Consider the following 14,230-nt stretch of genomic DNA (forward strand, 5'->3'; position numbering starts at 1 on the left):
TGCTCACAACCCGCCCACCAATACCCAGCCAGTCCCCGAGCAGTGGTCACAGCCCCCCGGCCAACTCCCCCCAGTTTATGCACTGAGCATGATGTCACATGGTATGGAATGTCCCTTTGGCCAGTTTGGGTCAGCTGTCCTGGCTGTGCCCCCTCCCAGCTTCTTGTGCACCTCCAGCCTTCTCAGTCAGTAGAGCATGGAGAGCTGAAAAGTCCTTGACTAGTGTAAGCACTACCTAGCAACAACTAAAACATCGGTGTGTTATCACATTATTCTCATACTAAATCCAAAACACAGCTACTAGGAAGAAAATTAACTTTATCCCAGCCGAAACCAGGACAACCAGTGTAGCATTCACCAAAAATTGCAAAAAAAAAAAAAAGTAATTTTCAGAGGACAGAGCAGGCTGGTATTTAACAGAGGATAGAAGAACTATCCACATCTCTCAGAAAGACCATTTCCTACTTTCAACCTCCAAAAAGAGAAAGACTTCAAAAACTTTAATAAAACAGAAAGCTGAAAGGGGCAGGGAGAGGCTTTTCCTAGCTGCACATTTTGACTATTACATAACTCCCATCGATATAAGCGAGACACTTTCATTTTTGTTGGTATATTCAAAGAAATTGGGTCCTGAGCTGGAAGAAGGCATAAGATAACCTAGTGAAATCTGGACAAGAAAAATCTCCTAATGCTTTATTAAATACACTCAATGGAAATAACAAATTTCTGACCCAAACCTTGAATCCTGAGGTTGTCGAATATGGAGGCCTTATTATCTACAAAGAACAAACTGCTGACGTTATCTAAGCCTGATAAGGAAATCGGAGTTTAAATCTGTCACGCAAACAAAATAGTAGACAGCTTAACAGAACAGTTATTCCAGTGAGCTTTTTTCCTCTGCACAACTTCTTGCTGCTTCCAGAGAGCCAGTAATTACTTTGCAGATTAAAGAAGCTGCCAGCAGGCCTTGCTGTGTTCAACACCTCAATGTCATTACAAATTTGATGGAAAAGCATGCTGGAATAACAAGTACAAAAATCAGTAAAGTAATTTCATTGTTCTCATTAAATGCCCCATATGCCAAAGGTAGCAACACTCTACAGCAGATCCCTTGGTCCCTAGGCACTAGTGAAGATCGCTTATTTACCAGGTTAGGATTTCTTAGATTTTATTTGTACTATTTGAAGAACAGGCTAAGAGGGACTTTCTGCATATCTATGTTAAATTTAGTCCTTATTCTACTCCCCAGGCAAGCAGGAAAGTGTATTTCCTAACTGATCCCTATTTCCTCATACGTTATTTTAATGCAAGCTGGTTTAGCCCCACCCCATGCAGCGCCAGAAGAACAACTCCTGCAACTGCACATAGGATTTTGCACTGGACAGGCCAGCTGGAAGACAGGGTTTAATATTCAGCATTTGCTTACACTGCATTTACAGCTTTGCAACTGTTTTGTCCAAGGCTAGAAGGGACTTGAGTTATCTCCAGTTGTGACTGAAGATGGCCATACCAATACTAACCTATTTAACTAGGAGAAAAACTACCAAAGATTGAGAGTTTCATCTTTAAGATGCTACTGCTACTAGATCTTCACTTAGATTTCGGATCTCAAGGTACTGCTCCTGTGAAAGATAAGCTGGACCAAAAACTGCGACAAGAAACCTCCATATCACCCTCACTGCAGCAGCCCAGCAAGACAACCACAAAAGAGAAGCAACTCATCAGTCAACAAAAATGGGATGATAAAGCCAAGCCAGGTCCCAGGTGGGAAAAGCAAGCCCGCGTCACTGAGCTCTGCTCAAGCAGTAAGGAGTACTCCACTGTTTGACTGTGAAAGAACACCAGGATGCTGGATAACAATTTAAAAAGTGCCCTTTTTTATTTTGTAAGGCAAGGAAACTGAAGTCAAACAACGGCTGTAAGGAAGAGTCTGCTGGGGCATTGACTCAGGTGTGTTTGCTTCCAGCGTTTGGCCATTTGCAGAAGACATTTCAGTGTGCACATATAAAGCTAACTAACAGTATAAATAACTGTCGTAAAATACAATAAAACCCCTAAAAACTGTATTGTATAAGATATCTCAGAGACATCCACTGGGCTCTTTAGCACAGAGGACAACACATAACTTCTGTAGCCTTGACTGTAGTGTGTAAAAAAGGCTTAGAGACAGTTGTATCACTAAAATGACCTCGTGTTTGGAAATCCTGGAGTTACTGCAAGTGTAAAAGCATCATCATTTATACTAGCTTTCCTTCTGAAATTATGTCAGCACAGTAACTGCTGCTACTAACTGTTCCAGTATCACTGACTCCAAAAACATAACACGTCAGCCTCTCAGGCTAATTAAATACAAAAGCGAAACAGCCATTACCTCAGGTAACAGTTTCCCCAAGAAGTTTAGTGTGTTTGAATGCCACCTCAGTTAAAATTAACCATCAAATATGATATAATCACAGAGGTGACATGAGACTATACAACTTTGTGCTTTGCTACAAGCAAGCTTATTTCACCAAACAACCAAATCCATGCTCAGACAATAAATTCTGAACTTACTTTGGCACATTTTGAATGCTCTCACATACCTAAGAAGGAGCTCGAATTAAGCTAAGTAACAGATACAGCCAGGCAGCACAAGCTTGACCTCCAAACCGACAAACACAACCCTGACCTAGAGAAATCTCCAAGAGGCCAGAAGAACCCCTATGCCCAACAAGGCACCTTCCCATCTGGCAACTATATGAACTCATCTCACCCAAGTCAAAACCAGGCTTGAGTACTGACCAGGCATTTTCTTTCCACAAAGGTGGAGTCCTAGAGCACTGTGTCCTCTTAGATGAAGTCGTGCACGCTATCCCTGCAATCCCAAAACAGTTAGTGATGTCCATGCCTCTTTCTTCTGCTAAAGAGAACTAATTAACTGTAGGGAACCAGCAGGGAGAAACTGCCAGGTCTTCCAAGAGCGTTTTTCTGCTAAGCATTGTGGCAGAGTAGCACTTTAAATACTGACGCTTTTATAAAACATTCAGCTTTCCCCAAAACGCAGGAACGAAAAGAAAAAGTTGATTCTTCCCTATCAGCATGTTTACATTATCCTCATTTGGGTTTTTTTTGGTTGACACCACCCTCATACTTTTAAAGAAATGTTTACTGCACAGAGCGTCGCTCCCCCAGCCTAATTCTTCCTCTAAGAAAAAAGGCTTTGCTTCTGATTGATTCTAAATGGCCCTCTGTTTCCTCTGGCCATTGTTCCAAAGAGGGAGGAGTATTCAAAAACCCACAAGTTTGTTTGAGATTTCCTGGCTAAAACCACAAAGCTCATCTTTACATGTACTCGCTGTCCAACAGAATTATTGCTCCTGCTGCTTTGCCTGACCCCAGACACTGAGGCACACACGGCAGTCTGGGAACTTAGCCTTTTGACTTCACAGAGTGCCTGAAGGACACTTACGTTGTTTTGAGCCCGTGAATAGGTAATCAGTTCTCAACCTCAGACGACAGATTTTCTGCCATATCACAAGATTTGTAAGCTGTGAGTTAACCATCTCCCAGCTATGGCCAGCAGAAACAGCATGCAGCGCAAAATATTCTACACTATAGCCAGGCAAGAAGCAGCAACTTGATTCACAAAAGGTAAGCAGTAGTGCTCTTCAGCGTGGTCAAGCAAAGAATGCGTCCCACAAAAAGAAGTGTCAGGAAAAGTACAGAATTACTTCTAGAAACACATACAAGAGACGGATTAAGCATTCCTCCGGTTGTACAAAACATGACTGCAATTAGGAAAATTAAAGTAGTTTGCCTGAATACTCAAATCCTGCGCTCTTGGAATTTATCTCTGTCCCCAAGGCCTATCCCATTTTGCAGCTTCAGCAGTTTTTAACACGCACTCTAAACAAAGTCCATTCCTACACAATCAACCAATTGCCAAGGCAGCAAGAGTTAATTACGCATAGCTCTTGCCAAATGTTTAAGTCGTATCATAACAGACTGTCACAGGAAGACAATTAACACTTATTTGGCAGAGAAGATAGGATCTGGTGAAGGTGAGCATAAAATCAGATTTTTGAGGCTCTTCTTCCCTTCCACTTTAAGGCAGCACAGGGGCAAATATTTTGCATATGATCTCAGAGGAGAAAGCAGCTGTCAGATCTCTGTGGTTTCTGAGAATATACTATCCTGTAGCAATGAGAGAGCTAGGGGGAGAATAGAATGGGTAAAGTCGCGTTATACTTGCTTCTTCCAAAGCACATTCATTCCTTACCTTTATTTCAGAAAGCTGCATGACTTCTGGGAAGACTTCGATACAGTTGGAGTGAGCAATTACAGTATGCATACGTCTGCAGTTCATGATAGTTGTTGGAATGGCTTTCAGTTTGTTCCCACTAATATCAATTTCCTCCAACTCTTCCAGCTTGGCCATTTTGCTATGAAAACAGGAGTTTGAGAATTTTTTTTCTTTTAATAGACACGCATATTTTATTTTGAAGCGGTGATAAGAGCAGTGGTTTTCATTATTTTAAGAAAAAAAAATTGCAGACTTTGGTCCTTGTTCACAGCAGTGCCTGTCACCTCTCCTCACATCAGACACTAACACAATTCTGGAACAAAATGTGTGCTGCTTCTGTCAATGTTTTGCTAACGCTACTTTTCAAGTGATTTATTTTGCTTACATTTCCCCTGCTCACCAGCTCACTTTCACTCTTTTTCCTCCTTCCTTCCCTTTTCTTTCAACCCTAGTTTCTCACTTCACCCCAAATTTTCCCTTCCATCTTCTGACATCCCACTCAGCCCTTCCCCCTAATTCATCTCCCTCCCTCCCCCTTGCCATTGAAGCCCAGCTGCTGAGAACATCACAGAAGGAGAGAGATGTCTCTTCCTTTATTTACTGGCATCTCTTTTCCAAGGTCGTACCCCATCAGCTTTACAGCACATCTTACACTTGAAAGATTTCTGATTAAAACAGAGTGAATTGAAAGCACAGAAATTGCTGCCAAGGCAGAATCTCCTTCTGGAGTGAGAGGATTTTTCCCCAGTGGAGTTTAGTCCACTTTCAGAGGACATTTCCAGACTGCTATGCTCACAAATCTGCTGTAAGGAGAAGCCCACCAGGTGTAAGCAAAGTGACCAAGCCAGGGAAAACAGAAGACCTCCTTGCTTGACTTCAAAAGCATAATGTGGTCATGCTGAATTAGTCCAGTTGAAAAAAATTTCAAGCACAATCAAAACACACCAACTGATGTGCAGAACTCGCTTGTCTTTGTAATGCAAGAGAGGGTAGCAACGTGCAAGAGGGCATAGCAGGCGAATCCACCCACTGCAGTATCACTGCATTCAAAATACAGCCTGTGCCACCACATTTCTGTGCAATTTAGTTCTCACTGTGAAAATGTTTCATGATGCCCACCCACCGGTGGGCCAGAGGCAGTGAAACCAGTTACTTACCTCGCAGGGAAGCTCTGTAGGCGATTGTAAGCCATGTGCAAGATTTTCAGGTGTGGATGGCCTGTTAACAAGGGTACGCATTTATCTGTGAGGTTGTTATTGGTCAAATACAACTCCTGTAAGATGCTATGGGTTTCTTCAGAAAGAGTGGCTGGAGGAAGCATTTCCAGTTTGTTGGCAGAGGCGTTAAGAAATCTCAGGCTGCAAAGAGAAGTTGCATAAGGGAGTTCAAGTGAAACATCCTGCAGGTTTTGTCTAGAAGAATAAATAAAAATCTCTATTTTTAAGAGGTAAGATAGTTATATAAAGCAAAGGTCAAAAGCAACAAGTTCACACCAATGCATAGAAAGACCAGAAGTCTAGCATTACATGAACAAAACTTCTGATTATGTTTTTAAATGAACACATTTGTATGAACAAAACATCAGCAAAATGAGTATGTCAAAATGCCTCTACCCCCTTATCAAGACCTCAGTACTTCCAACATTACTACAGATGTACCTACAGATAAGAGCGATAACAAACCACATCATTTCCATATTAATTTCACAGAAAAATGAGTTCTGAATTCATCAACAAACCATCAGAGTATAGCTGCCCTTCAAGTGACTAAAAGAAGTCATTGGTAAAAAAGCCAGCCGATTTTTCAGCATTTTAAATACTGGCTAGGGTGCAGACAGTATTTTGTTTAAACCTGCAGGCCTGAAAGCAACTACAAAATATGAAAAAGTACTCTTTGAATATTTGGATAACTAAAGATGCACCAATCACAAAAAACCCCCCACCCTGAGACCAAGCAGTAATTTGCCTTTTAGATTTTAAAGAGAGACAGTGCTATAGTAAATTGAATTTAAAAAGTTACATACTTGCTTGCTGATGTATGCAGCAAGACAGCCAGATCTCTATGTAGTTCCTGAGTGCCCTTCCCCTACTCCCCAAAGTAGCAGAAGCCCTTGTCGGTATTTTCTGCAGTCCCACCACAAGCAGCAAGGACTGAAGCAGCACAGAAATGAAGTCATTCTTTCTCCCTCAAAGGACTTTTTCCAGGATGGGAACAAGACCTGTTGAGGTATAGGCACTGCCCACTCATGCCAGTCAAGTTCTGCAGGCAGAGGATTCATGTTTCTTTAGGGGAGTTTGATGATCACAGCAGCACTGGGGGAATACACGCTGTAGGCATCCTGAGGGCTAGAATTCACACAAGCAATTCCAAAGAAATGGAAAAATAAGGCTATCTATCCTTTAGTAACCAACTCTGGCACGACCATGCCTTTTCAACAGAAATAAGACCTCTCTCTTTCTTCCTCCCCTTTTCAGAAAAGGCTGCCTTGGAGAACTTGCGATACAGAAGTAAGTGTGTGCCTGCCAGTCTGCAGTGACCGTGTTCAAACCAGGCTGTACTGCTCCTACCAACTAACGGGAACGGGCAGCTGCAACGAGCAAAGCTGCATTCAAGAAACAAGACTCGGAAATGAGCTGGCTGAAGCCTATAGAGCCACTGATCAGCACACAGAAGGTAGATGCGCTCCTGTCATCGATCTTAAGAGAAAGTGATAAAATATCGACAGCTTCTCCCATGCACGCAGGAATCCACACTGACCTTTAAGGTCTATTAATGAATGAAATGGATTTGCAAGAGTTGCAGCTGGTTGAAACTTGCTCAGCAGCAAGTAAGGGTCAGACATGCTACAGAGGAGTCACGTGGAATGCCAAAGGATTAAAAAACCCCCACTATTTCCATTAGAAGCAAAAATCTCTCAGCACTGCACAGAACTGAAACTAGGTTAGCTGTTTTACACAGACAGGAGTCCACTTTGGAGAAACACAGTTTAATCCTCAGGCTCATTCATTATTCACAAGGGTGGTAAAACTCCAGAGGAGGAAGGGAAGAGAGGGAGGATTAATACAGAGAAGGGAATAAGCAGCTGAAAGAGTTTTTAAAATTATTTATTTATTCTAAAAAGATGCTGCTCAATTTCACCCTTTAGCTATAAACTAAAAATATATTAAGCTCATTCAAAGTTGGATTATTAAACTGAAGCATGCCACATCAATGGTTCCCGTACTTAATTAAACACCAGCGAGCACACATATTGCTGAAGTACAGACAACTACTACTTTGGCAACTTCAATCTAATATGCATGATAGTCTTCTCTCCACAAAAAAGGCACTTTGATTAACATTAAAGCCACTGTATCTTTTGTACCACTCATAGTACAAAATGGTCATCTTCAGCTCAGCCTGGAAAGGCTTGAGTAACAAAAAGGTTTAAGGCTGCTGGGAAAAGTGAACTTTCACAGGAATATGATGAGGATGAGGAGGTGGCAGCAAAACATCCCCCAAGAAAGGGCATGCTCTGCTACCCTGGAGAGGAATCTGTATTTTACTTATGCTCTTGCAAGCTGCAGCAGAATAACCTGGAGTGTTTCACAGTTACCTTCTTTTAATAACCAAACGGAGCCAAACAGATAATCTAGAAAGCATCCCATGGCTACGAAGTTCAGAAGAACTTAAGTTCGCTCAAGTACAGCTAGCCCAAAACACAGCTGAAAACTTTGAGTAAGAAAAGGTACATTGCTCTGATAAAGCTGAAATTAATACAGTCTACTATACTGAAGCCATTTTAAATTCAAAAGAAAAATTAATCAAACAAAGCTCTTCTGTTTTTAATAAACTTTCAACATTGGTGGACTACAACAAGAAATCTCAAGCTGTTCCCTCACTCGTATTAAAAGTGGCCAGAATCTGCGTATTCCTGCCAAAAATAAGTTTTGATGCATATATTTTCCAATGGGGAAAGGAGAGAGGAGAGCTGTTGCTCTGTACCCCCCCGCCCTTTTGCCAAATCTTCCAGAGAGTGATACGACAATGTTGGAAATAAATCCCCATCATCCTGACCTACAGTTTAGTGCCTGGATGTGAACAAAGTTTAGGTGGCTAGCAAAGTCTTGCCAACAGTCCAGAACGGGAACCCTGTGGTAGCAGGGTATCTCACCTACCCCATACGTAACAACTCATGGCTGGGTAGCACTCAACAGCCAGGTTCAGGATAGTCACATACTAAGCTCCGTAGCTGACATAATTAGAATTAAATTAACTTTCTAGAAAAGAATATGCTGCTTATTTACATGTTCCTTTTGACCAGCTGTTACATTAAAATGGTAAAAACCATTCTGAAATGATAATTCTTTCAAGATATTCTCTGGATTTAAAAAAAAAAAAAACAACGGGGGAGACACACACCATTCTTTGGGCAGAGAACAGAGCGAACCAGCAGATTACTACTGCCAAAGCTTTGTCAATTCTGTGCTATAATCTGTACTTGCCCATCAGGTTTTCCCTCACAAAGTCCTCCTCCAGGTTATTTCCACTCCCCTATTTCTTCATCCTCATGCAACGCGCCAGCTGCTACCTTAGAAGGCACATCTTACAAATGCCCTCCAGAGGAGTGGAAATGTCCTTGAGCACTACTGTTCCCATCTCTCTTGTGCATGGACTTAAACTGATTCATGTTCCTTGAAGATATCCCACTCATATTGCTTATCAGATGGAAGCAGAATGTCAAGTATTAAAGCTCAGTCCAAAATTAATTGTTTCCCTTTCCAATTCCACCCACGCACTATACCACAAGCTCATGAAAAAAGTACAGCATCACTACAAAAACCTGAATTCGGCAGCCTGTGCTCATACTGGAGTATAATATAGTGAGGACAGCATGAATTAACAAGTACTAAAAGAGTGTTGGAGATTAAGAAAGAAACGAAGGCGCTGGCAGGGAGATGCCAGAATTCTTCAGCTTTGACAAGGTGCAAATTCTCCCCTGGGGTAATAATATAAACGTTGACCTCCGGCCGGAATAAGTCACCTTCAGTTTTATGGGGTATTAAAGTACAATCCCTTGCTGGATTTAACTTTTCCAAGAGACAAAATAAAAAAAATAATAAAAAAAAAAGGACTGTCCCAAAGAATAGGCTAAATAAAGGACATGGATCTAATTCAACAAAACAGACCTAATATGCAGTCACATGCATTCCCTATTTAAACCTAGAGGATTCTGATCTCAATTTGAACTTCCAAAAGCAGAGGAAGAAAATCTTCTACTGAAAACTGCAAAAGGTTCAAAATTTTTTAAACACCAATGCCTACCTCTAGCACACACAAAAGCTGAATACAGACAATTGTGAGAATACAGCATCTCCCCGTTCCTCACCGTTTTCTGAGGTAGCTTGGCAAACTTGGCTTGCTGGTAAGACAGCCACCACTGAAAAATGTAAGTCCTCCAAAAAGCTTAGGAATGTTCAACATTAAAAGGAGCAACACAGACAACTACATCCAATGACGATGCAGCAGCAAATCAAAGCCACTGTGCTTAGCTTGAAAGTACTGGTAAGAGTTGGAAAGAATACTGCAGCTGCAAAAAAAGAATATGCAGAGAAATCAAGATCTCCAGTTTGTCCTGTGCCCAAGATCTCTATCAGCACAGAGCAACCAAAATACAAAATTTCCTCTTCGGTCCCTTCTACAGAGACATGCCCTCAATTTCTGATCACCTAATCCTAAAATAATTTATGATTGTGGTAGCAGATGTGTGAGGAAGAATCCTGTAAGCTAGGCATGTCTGGGGGGAAGAAGAAAGAGGGGGAAAAAAATAAAAAATCAAGGCAGTTTTGCCAGCCTATGCAAAAGAGTATTTCTTCTCCTTAAAAAAAAAATAAAATAAATGAAAGGACGGAAGCATTCAAATGAATCCCCTTCCTGTTGATGGACTGCCAAAAAAACCACTTAACTGCTGCTGTCTCCTCAGCTCTTACTTTCTAACCTATCTTTAGCTGTTTAATTAACCAGGATTTCCCCAGTTTCTAATATATCTGCTTGCAAATCCTAACCTACCAGCAAAGAAACAAATGCAGCTAAGCATTTCTGCCACAAAAGTATGTGCATCAAACACTCAAATAGCTCTTCGCGTTCATTTGACACTGTTTCCTCCCTCACTTCTCCTGCATTCACAATAGAACTGAATACTTGCATCAAAAAGAAGGAGCCACAGTGGGTAGAAGTAGCAAATATCAAACAAGAGCAAGTTTAACTGGGTCACCTTCCAGAACTCCAGGAAAAAAAAACCAAACACCAAACCGCAAAACAAATTACATCAAATCAAAACAAACAAACAGAAAATCAAAACAGATAAGAACAGCTGAACAAAGCTGAAAACAAGAATTGTGCAGATGAGAGCCTAGACGGGCTCCAAATAGCTGACACTGGCTTAGCCACCACAGCTCGCCACTACCAGACACTAGAAAACAAAGCCCAAGGTTTAAGCTGTGCACATCACAGCTACACATCTTCACCACGCAACTGCTTTAAGTAGTCTGATGGCTGTTTTAAGGGTTTATACCGAAAACATTCATACTAACTGGAAAGGAAGCTTAGGCAAGAGGCAGACGCCCACCCTTCACCACTGTGTCTCAATTTTTAAACCCCCCTGACCACTGCCGCCGCTTTTCTACCATACTCCGCTAAAGCTCTTGAATGCTTGTCCATCTTATCCGAAGAGCATTTTGTAGAACTGTTTTCATGCCATTTAAACGGTAGTTTGCTGCAAGCTGGTCAAGGAAGGCAGTAAAAAGCGTGTACAAGAATCGGACAGCGGGAAAGTCATCACAACAGATGAAGCAGTGGATAGAAATGAAAGGCTGCAGGAATGCAGGTGCACGAAAAAAGGTTCAGGACTCAGCTTGGGAGTTTTCCCCATCAGCCATAGCACTTCCATGAATTCTCTGTTTTTGCAGCATCTGGTAATGAGAAATGAAGAGATTATCTGGCTGCCTCTGTGGCGCTCATCTTGCCAAGAAAATCCCCACCCTACAAGAGAAATCCTTGCTAACATGATCAAGATGTGCATACTTTCAGTGCAATAAACAGAACCAAGTTCTGTCTTGGTCAGAGAAATATTTCATAGGCTAGTCCTCAATTTCTCCTCAAGTAGCAATTTAAAATAGAAATTAATTAAAAAGCAGACCAACAAAATATCCCTAAATTATAGTCTTCAGCAGACAATGACACGTTTTTATTGGTTTTTGAAGGATTAAGGCAGAAAAGCGATGTTTGTTGATTCTTCTATTAAGAGAACAGAGGTTTTTCAGTATTTTTTTCCATTTTTTTGGTGAAAGTGATATCCTCTCTTCATGCACCAATGCACTGATTTCCCTCCCTTCCCCAGATGCTCTAGATGTCAAAGCCCACCACTGCTTGTGCTGAAGTTTGCCCAAAGCACTTCACACCCACTTCGTCAAATATTCAGGACTGAGAAGGAGAAAGCGTTTATAATTCACAGCATGAGACTTCATCTCCAGACAAGCTATCATCTGTCAGTTGCACAGACCTGAGTATCTTTCAAAAAAAATAAACTAATCTTTTCAAGGCTGCAGAAGGTAAGTCATTTTATGGAGAGATAAAGGTTCTGTAAGGTAAAGTGATTTGTCCAACGTTACATGCTGGGTAGAGACCATGGCAGAACGCTCAGGAAACCCAGTTCTCTTGGCATGTCTGGCAGTACAGATTGTGCTTCCCAGGGAGTTCTTGGAGAAAAGAAGCATTTTACCTTTTTGAAACAAAACAAAGCAAACCCCTGAACACCTTTCCCTGGCCCAGACCCGTTTCTGTTGACACTTAGCTGCTGACAGATGCAAACATTTGAAAACAAAATAAAAAGAAAGATGTTTCCTGTAGGAAATTCCAAATTTAAAGCTTGGACATTGTACACTAATCTGCACTGCTGTTTTCCTTCACAGTTATCACTTCTGCAGCAGTTACAGGAACACCAGCATGGACAAGCCATTTGCAAGCCAAGTCATCTAAACCAGTAACGGCATAGGGAATAAGGGGGAAAACCCCACCCAAGCCAACTGCTTCTATTATCATCACAAACGAGGGAGCCTGCAGTGGTGATGAGATGCCAGAATGGGTAAGCTCTGTTCATCTCCTGCGAGGGTACCTGACTTTGTCAATACCCCTAGAAGACTTTGAAAACACGTGCCCTGTACTGCTTGAAAGCTGCAAAACATCGAAGCTGCAGAGAGGAAAAATCCCCAAGTCTCAATCAGCCATTTAATACTGTTACTCAATACATTTTTCAATTCTACCTCTTTTCAGCACACATGTAGCAACTTCTGGAAATCTACCCCCAATTCTGGTTTTAGCCTGTACTTGTTCATTTTGGCATCACAAAAAAATAATGAAAAGCCATCTACAGTTTTGTAGCTCAGTTTAAAAAGATGAGTTGCAGTACAAAAAAGATTTATTCAGCTTCTCTCTCACTGCCAAAATTGCACTAATCTACATCCTAGACCTACAACCTGTTTTTAATACAAATTTTACAAAATTATTTATCTCTCTGCTTTCAAAGATCCCGGTAGCTTTCTGAAACTTACTTAAAGGTTTCTTTCCTTTCCAAGTTAACAGATAGGAATTTCAACTTGGGACCTGCAAATAGGATTTTTTTATTGACCTAATCTTGCAACTTCCTGTAAAAAAGCTTTTTACAAGGTTTCATTTCTGAAGTTCATACAATCTCTAATGTACAATAGTTTGAAAAGTCATCCACAAGACAATTACAGCTGCTGATGTGAAACATCCTTGCCACATGAACGGGCTGTGTATTTCACCACTTTTAAACAGAAATGTGCCAAATAATTGCAATTAGTACAGTAGCAACATTGCTAAGTTTCAATGCTTTGACTGCACTTTTATGTAAAGTCTCAATTGAAACAGTAAATTAACATCAGAATAACTTTGCTGATAATCAATTTGTTCCAAAGGTGGTATCCTACACAGGCTTGGATGTGGACAGGTATGCAATAGTGCTGTTCAAAATAAAATAAAATAGTACAAAAATTATTTCAAGGGTTCTTTAAAGCAAATCAAGGCTGAAATGAATCACGCACTGGTTCCCAGAACCAAAAACCCATCCTAGTAAAGTTCACCTTTTGAAAGATAATTTTCAACCTAAATGATAAATTCCTCAGAACATTACTGTTCAAGAGTAAGTCAAGTTAAGAGTTTATTTAGAAATCATCTCAACCGCAAACCTAATTCACCAACTCCCAACACTGTGAATCCCAGGAAATTTAACCAGAGGTTCATGACAGAATGAACAACAGTATACAAGTAGGAGTTTTGCAATGCTTTTAATTGGGTGAGGAGCTGTGACAGTGAGATCACCACTCTTCTTGCTTCTCCACTGCTCAAGAAACCCAGGAGCTACACATTCCTTTTGTCACAGTTAGGATCAGAAAAAAACCCCACAGCACACAATCTCGCTGTCTGTTAAATTACGCATGGGTTGAACACTCAGAAATCCCATGACTATTTGTGGAAGTGCAGAGGTACAAGGAACACTGACACCACGCAGGGCAAGCCCATCCACCATCCCCAGACTATGCTACCAACCTCCCGTATTTCAATCACGGCCACCTTACCGGGTATGTTCATACCCAGGAAAAAAGATTATGAAGACTCTGAGACTAAAGAAACAGCAGCATAAAAATAAGAATCCAGAAAGCAGATCAAGTAGTGACACCAGCTAAATTAGTGACAAACACAGAATCATAGAATTGTTTAGGTTGGAAAAGACCTTTAAGATCATTGAGTCCAACCGTTAACCTAACCCTGCCAAGTCCACCACTAAACCATGTCCCTAAGCGCCACATCTACACGTCTTTTAAATACCTCCAGGGATGGTGACCCAATCACTTCCCTGGGCAGCCTGTTCCAATGCTTGACAACCCTTTC

At 41.2% G+C, this 14,230-nt stretch overlaps 1 protein-coding gene across 1 annotated transcript in view; it reads right to left on the bottom strand.

The window, feature by feature from the left end:
- PHLPP1 (PH domain and leucine rich repeat protein phosphatase 1) overlaps positions 1 to 14,230 on the bottom strand; it is a 68,024-nt gene that overhangs the window by 12,914 nt on the left and 40,880 nt on the right. The window contains exons 10-11 of the mRNA XM_019472055.1: positions 5,440 to 5,640; positions 4,259 to 4,421 (exon numbers count right to left, since the gene is read on the bottom strand). Coding sequence (XP_019327600.1) covers positions 4,259 to 4,421; positions 5,440 to 5,640 — 364 coding nt within the window. The remainder of the gene's footprint in view (positions 1 to 4,258; positions 4,422 to 5,439; positions 5,641 to 14,230) is intronic.

The sequence above is a fragment of the Aptenodytes forsteri genome, unplaced genomic scaffold (assembly GCF_000699145.1).
Source record: "Aptenodytes forsteri isolate BGI_AS27 unplaced genomic scaffold, ASM69914v1 Scaffold81, whole genome shotgun sequence".
Lineage (NCBI taxonomy): Eukaryota > Metazoa > Chordata > Aves > Sphenisciformes > Spheniscidae > Aptenodytes > Aptenodytes forsteri.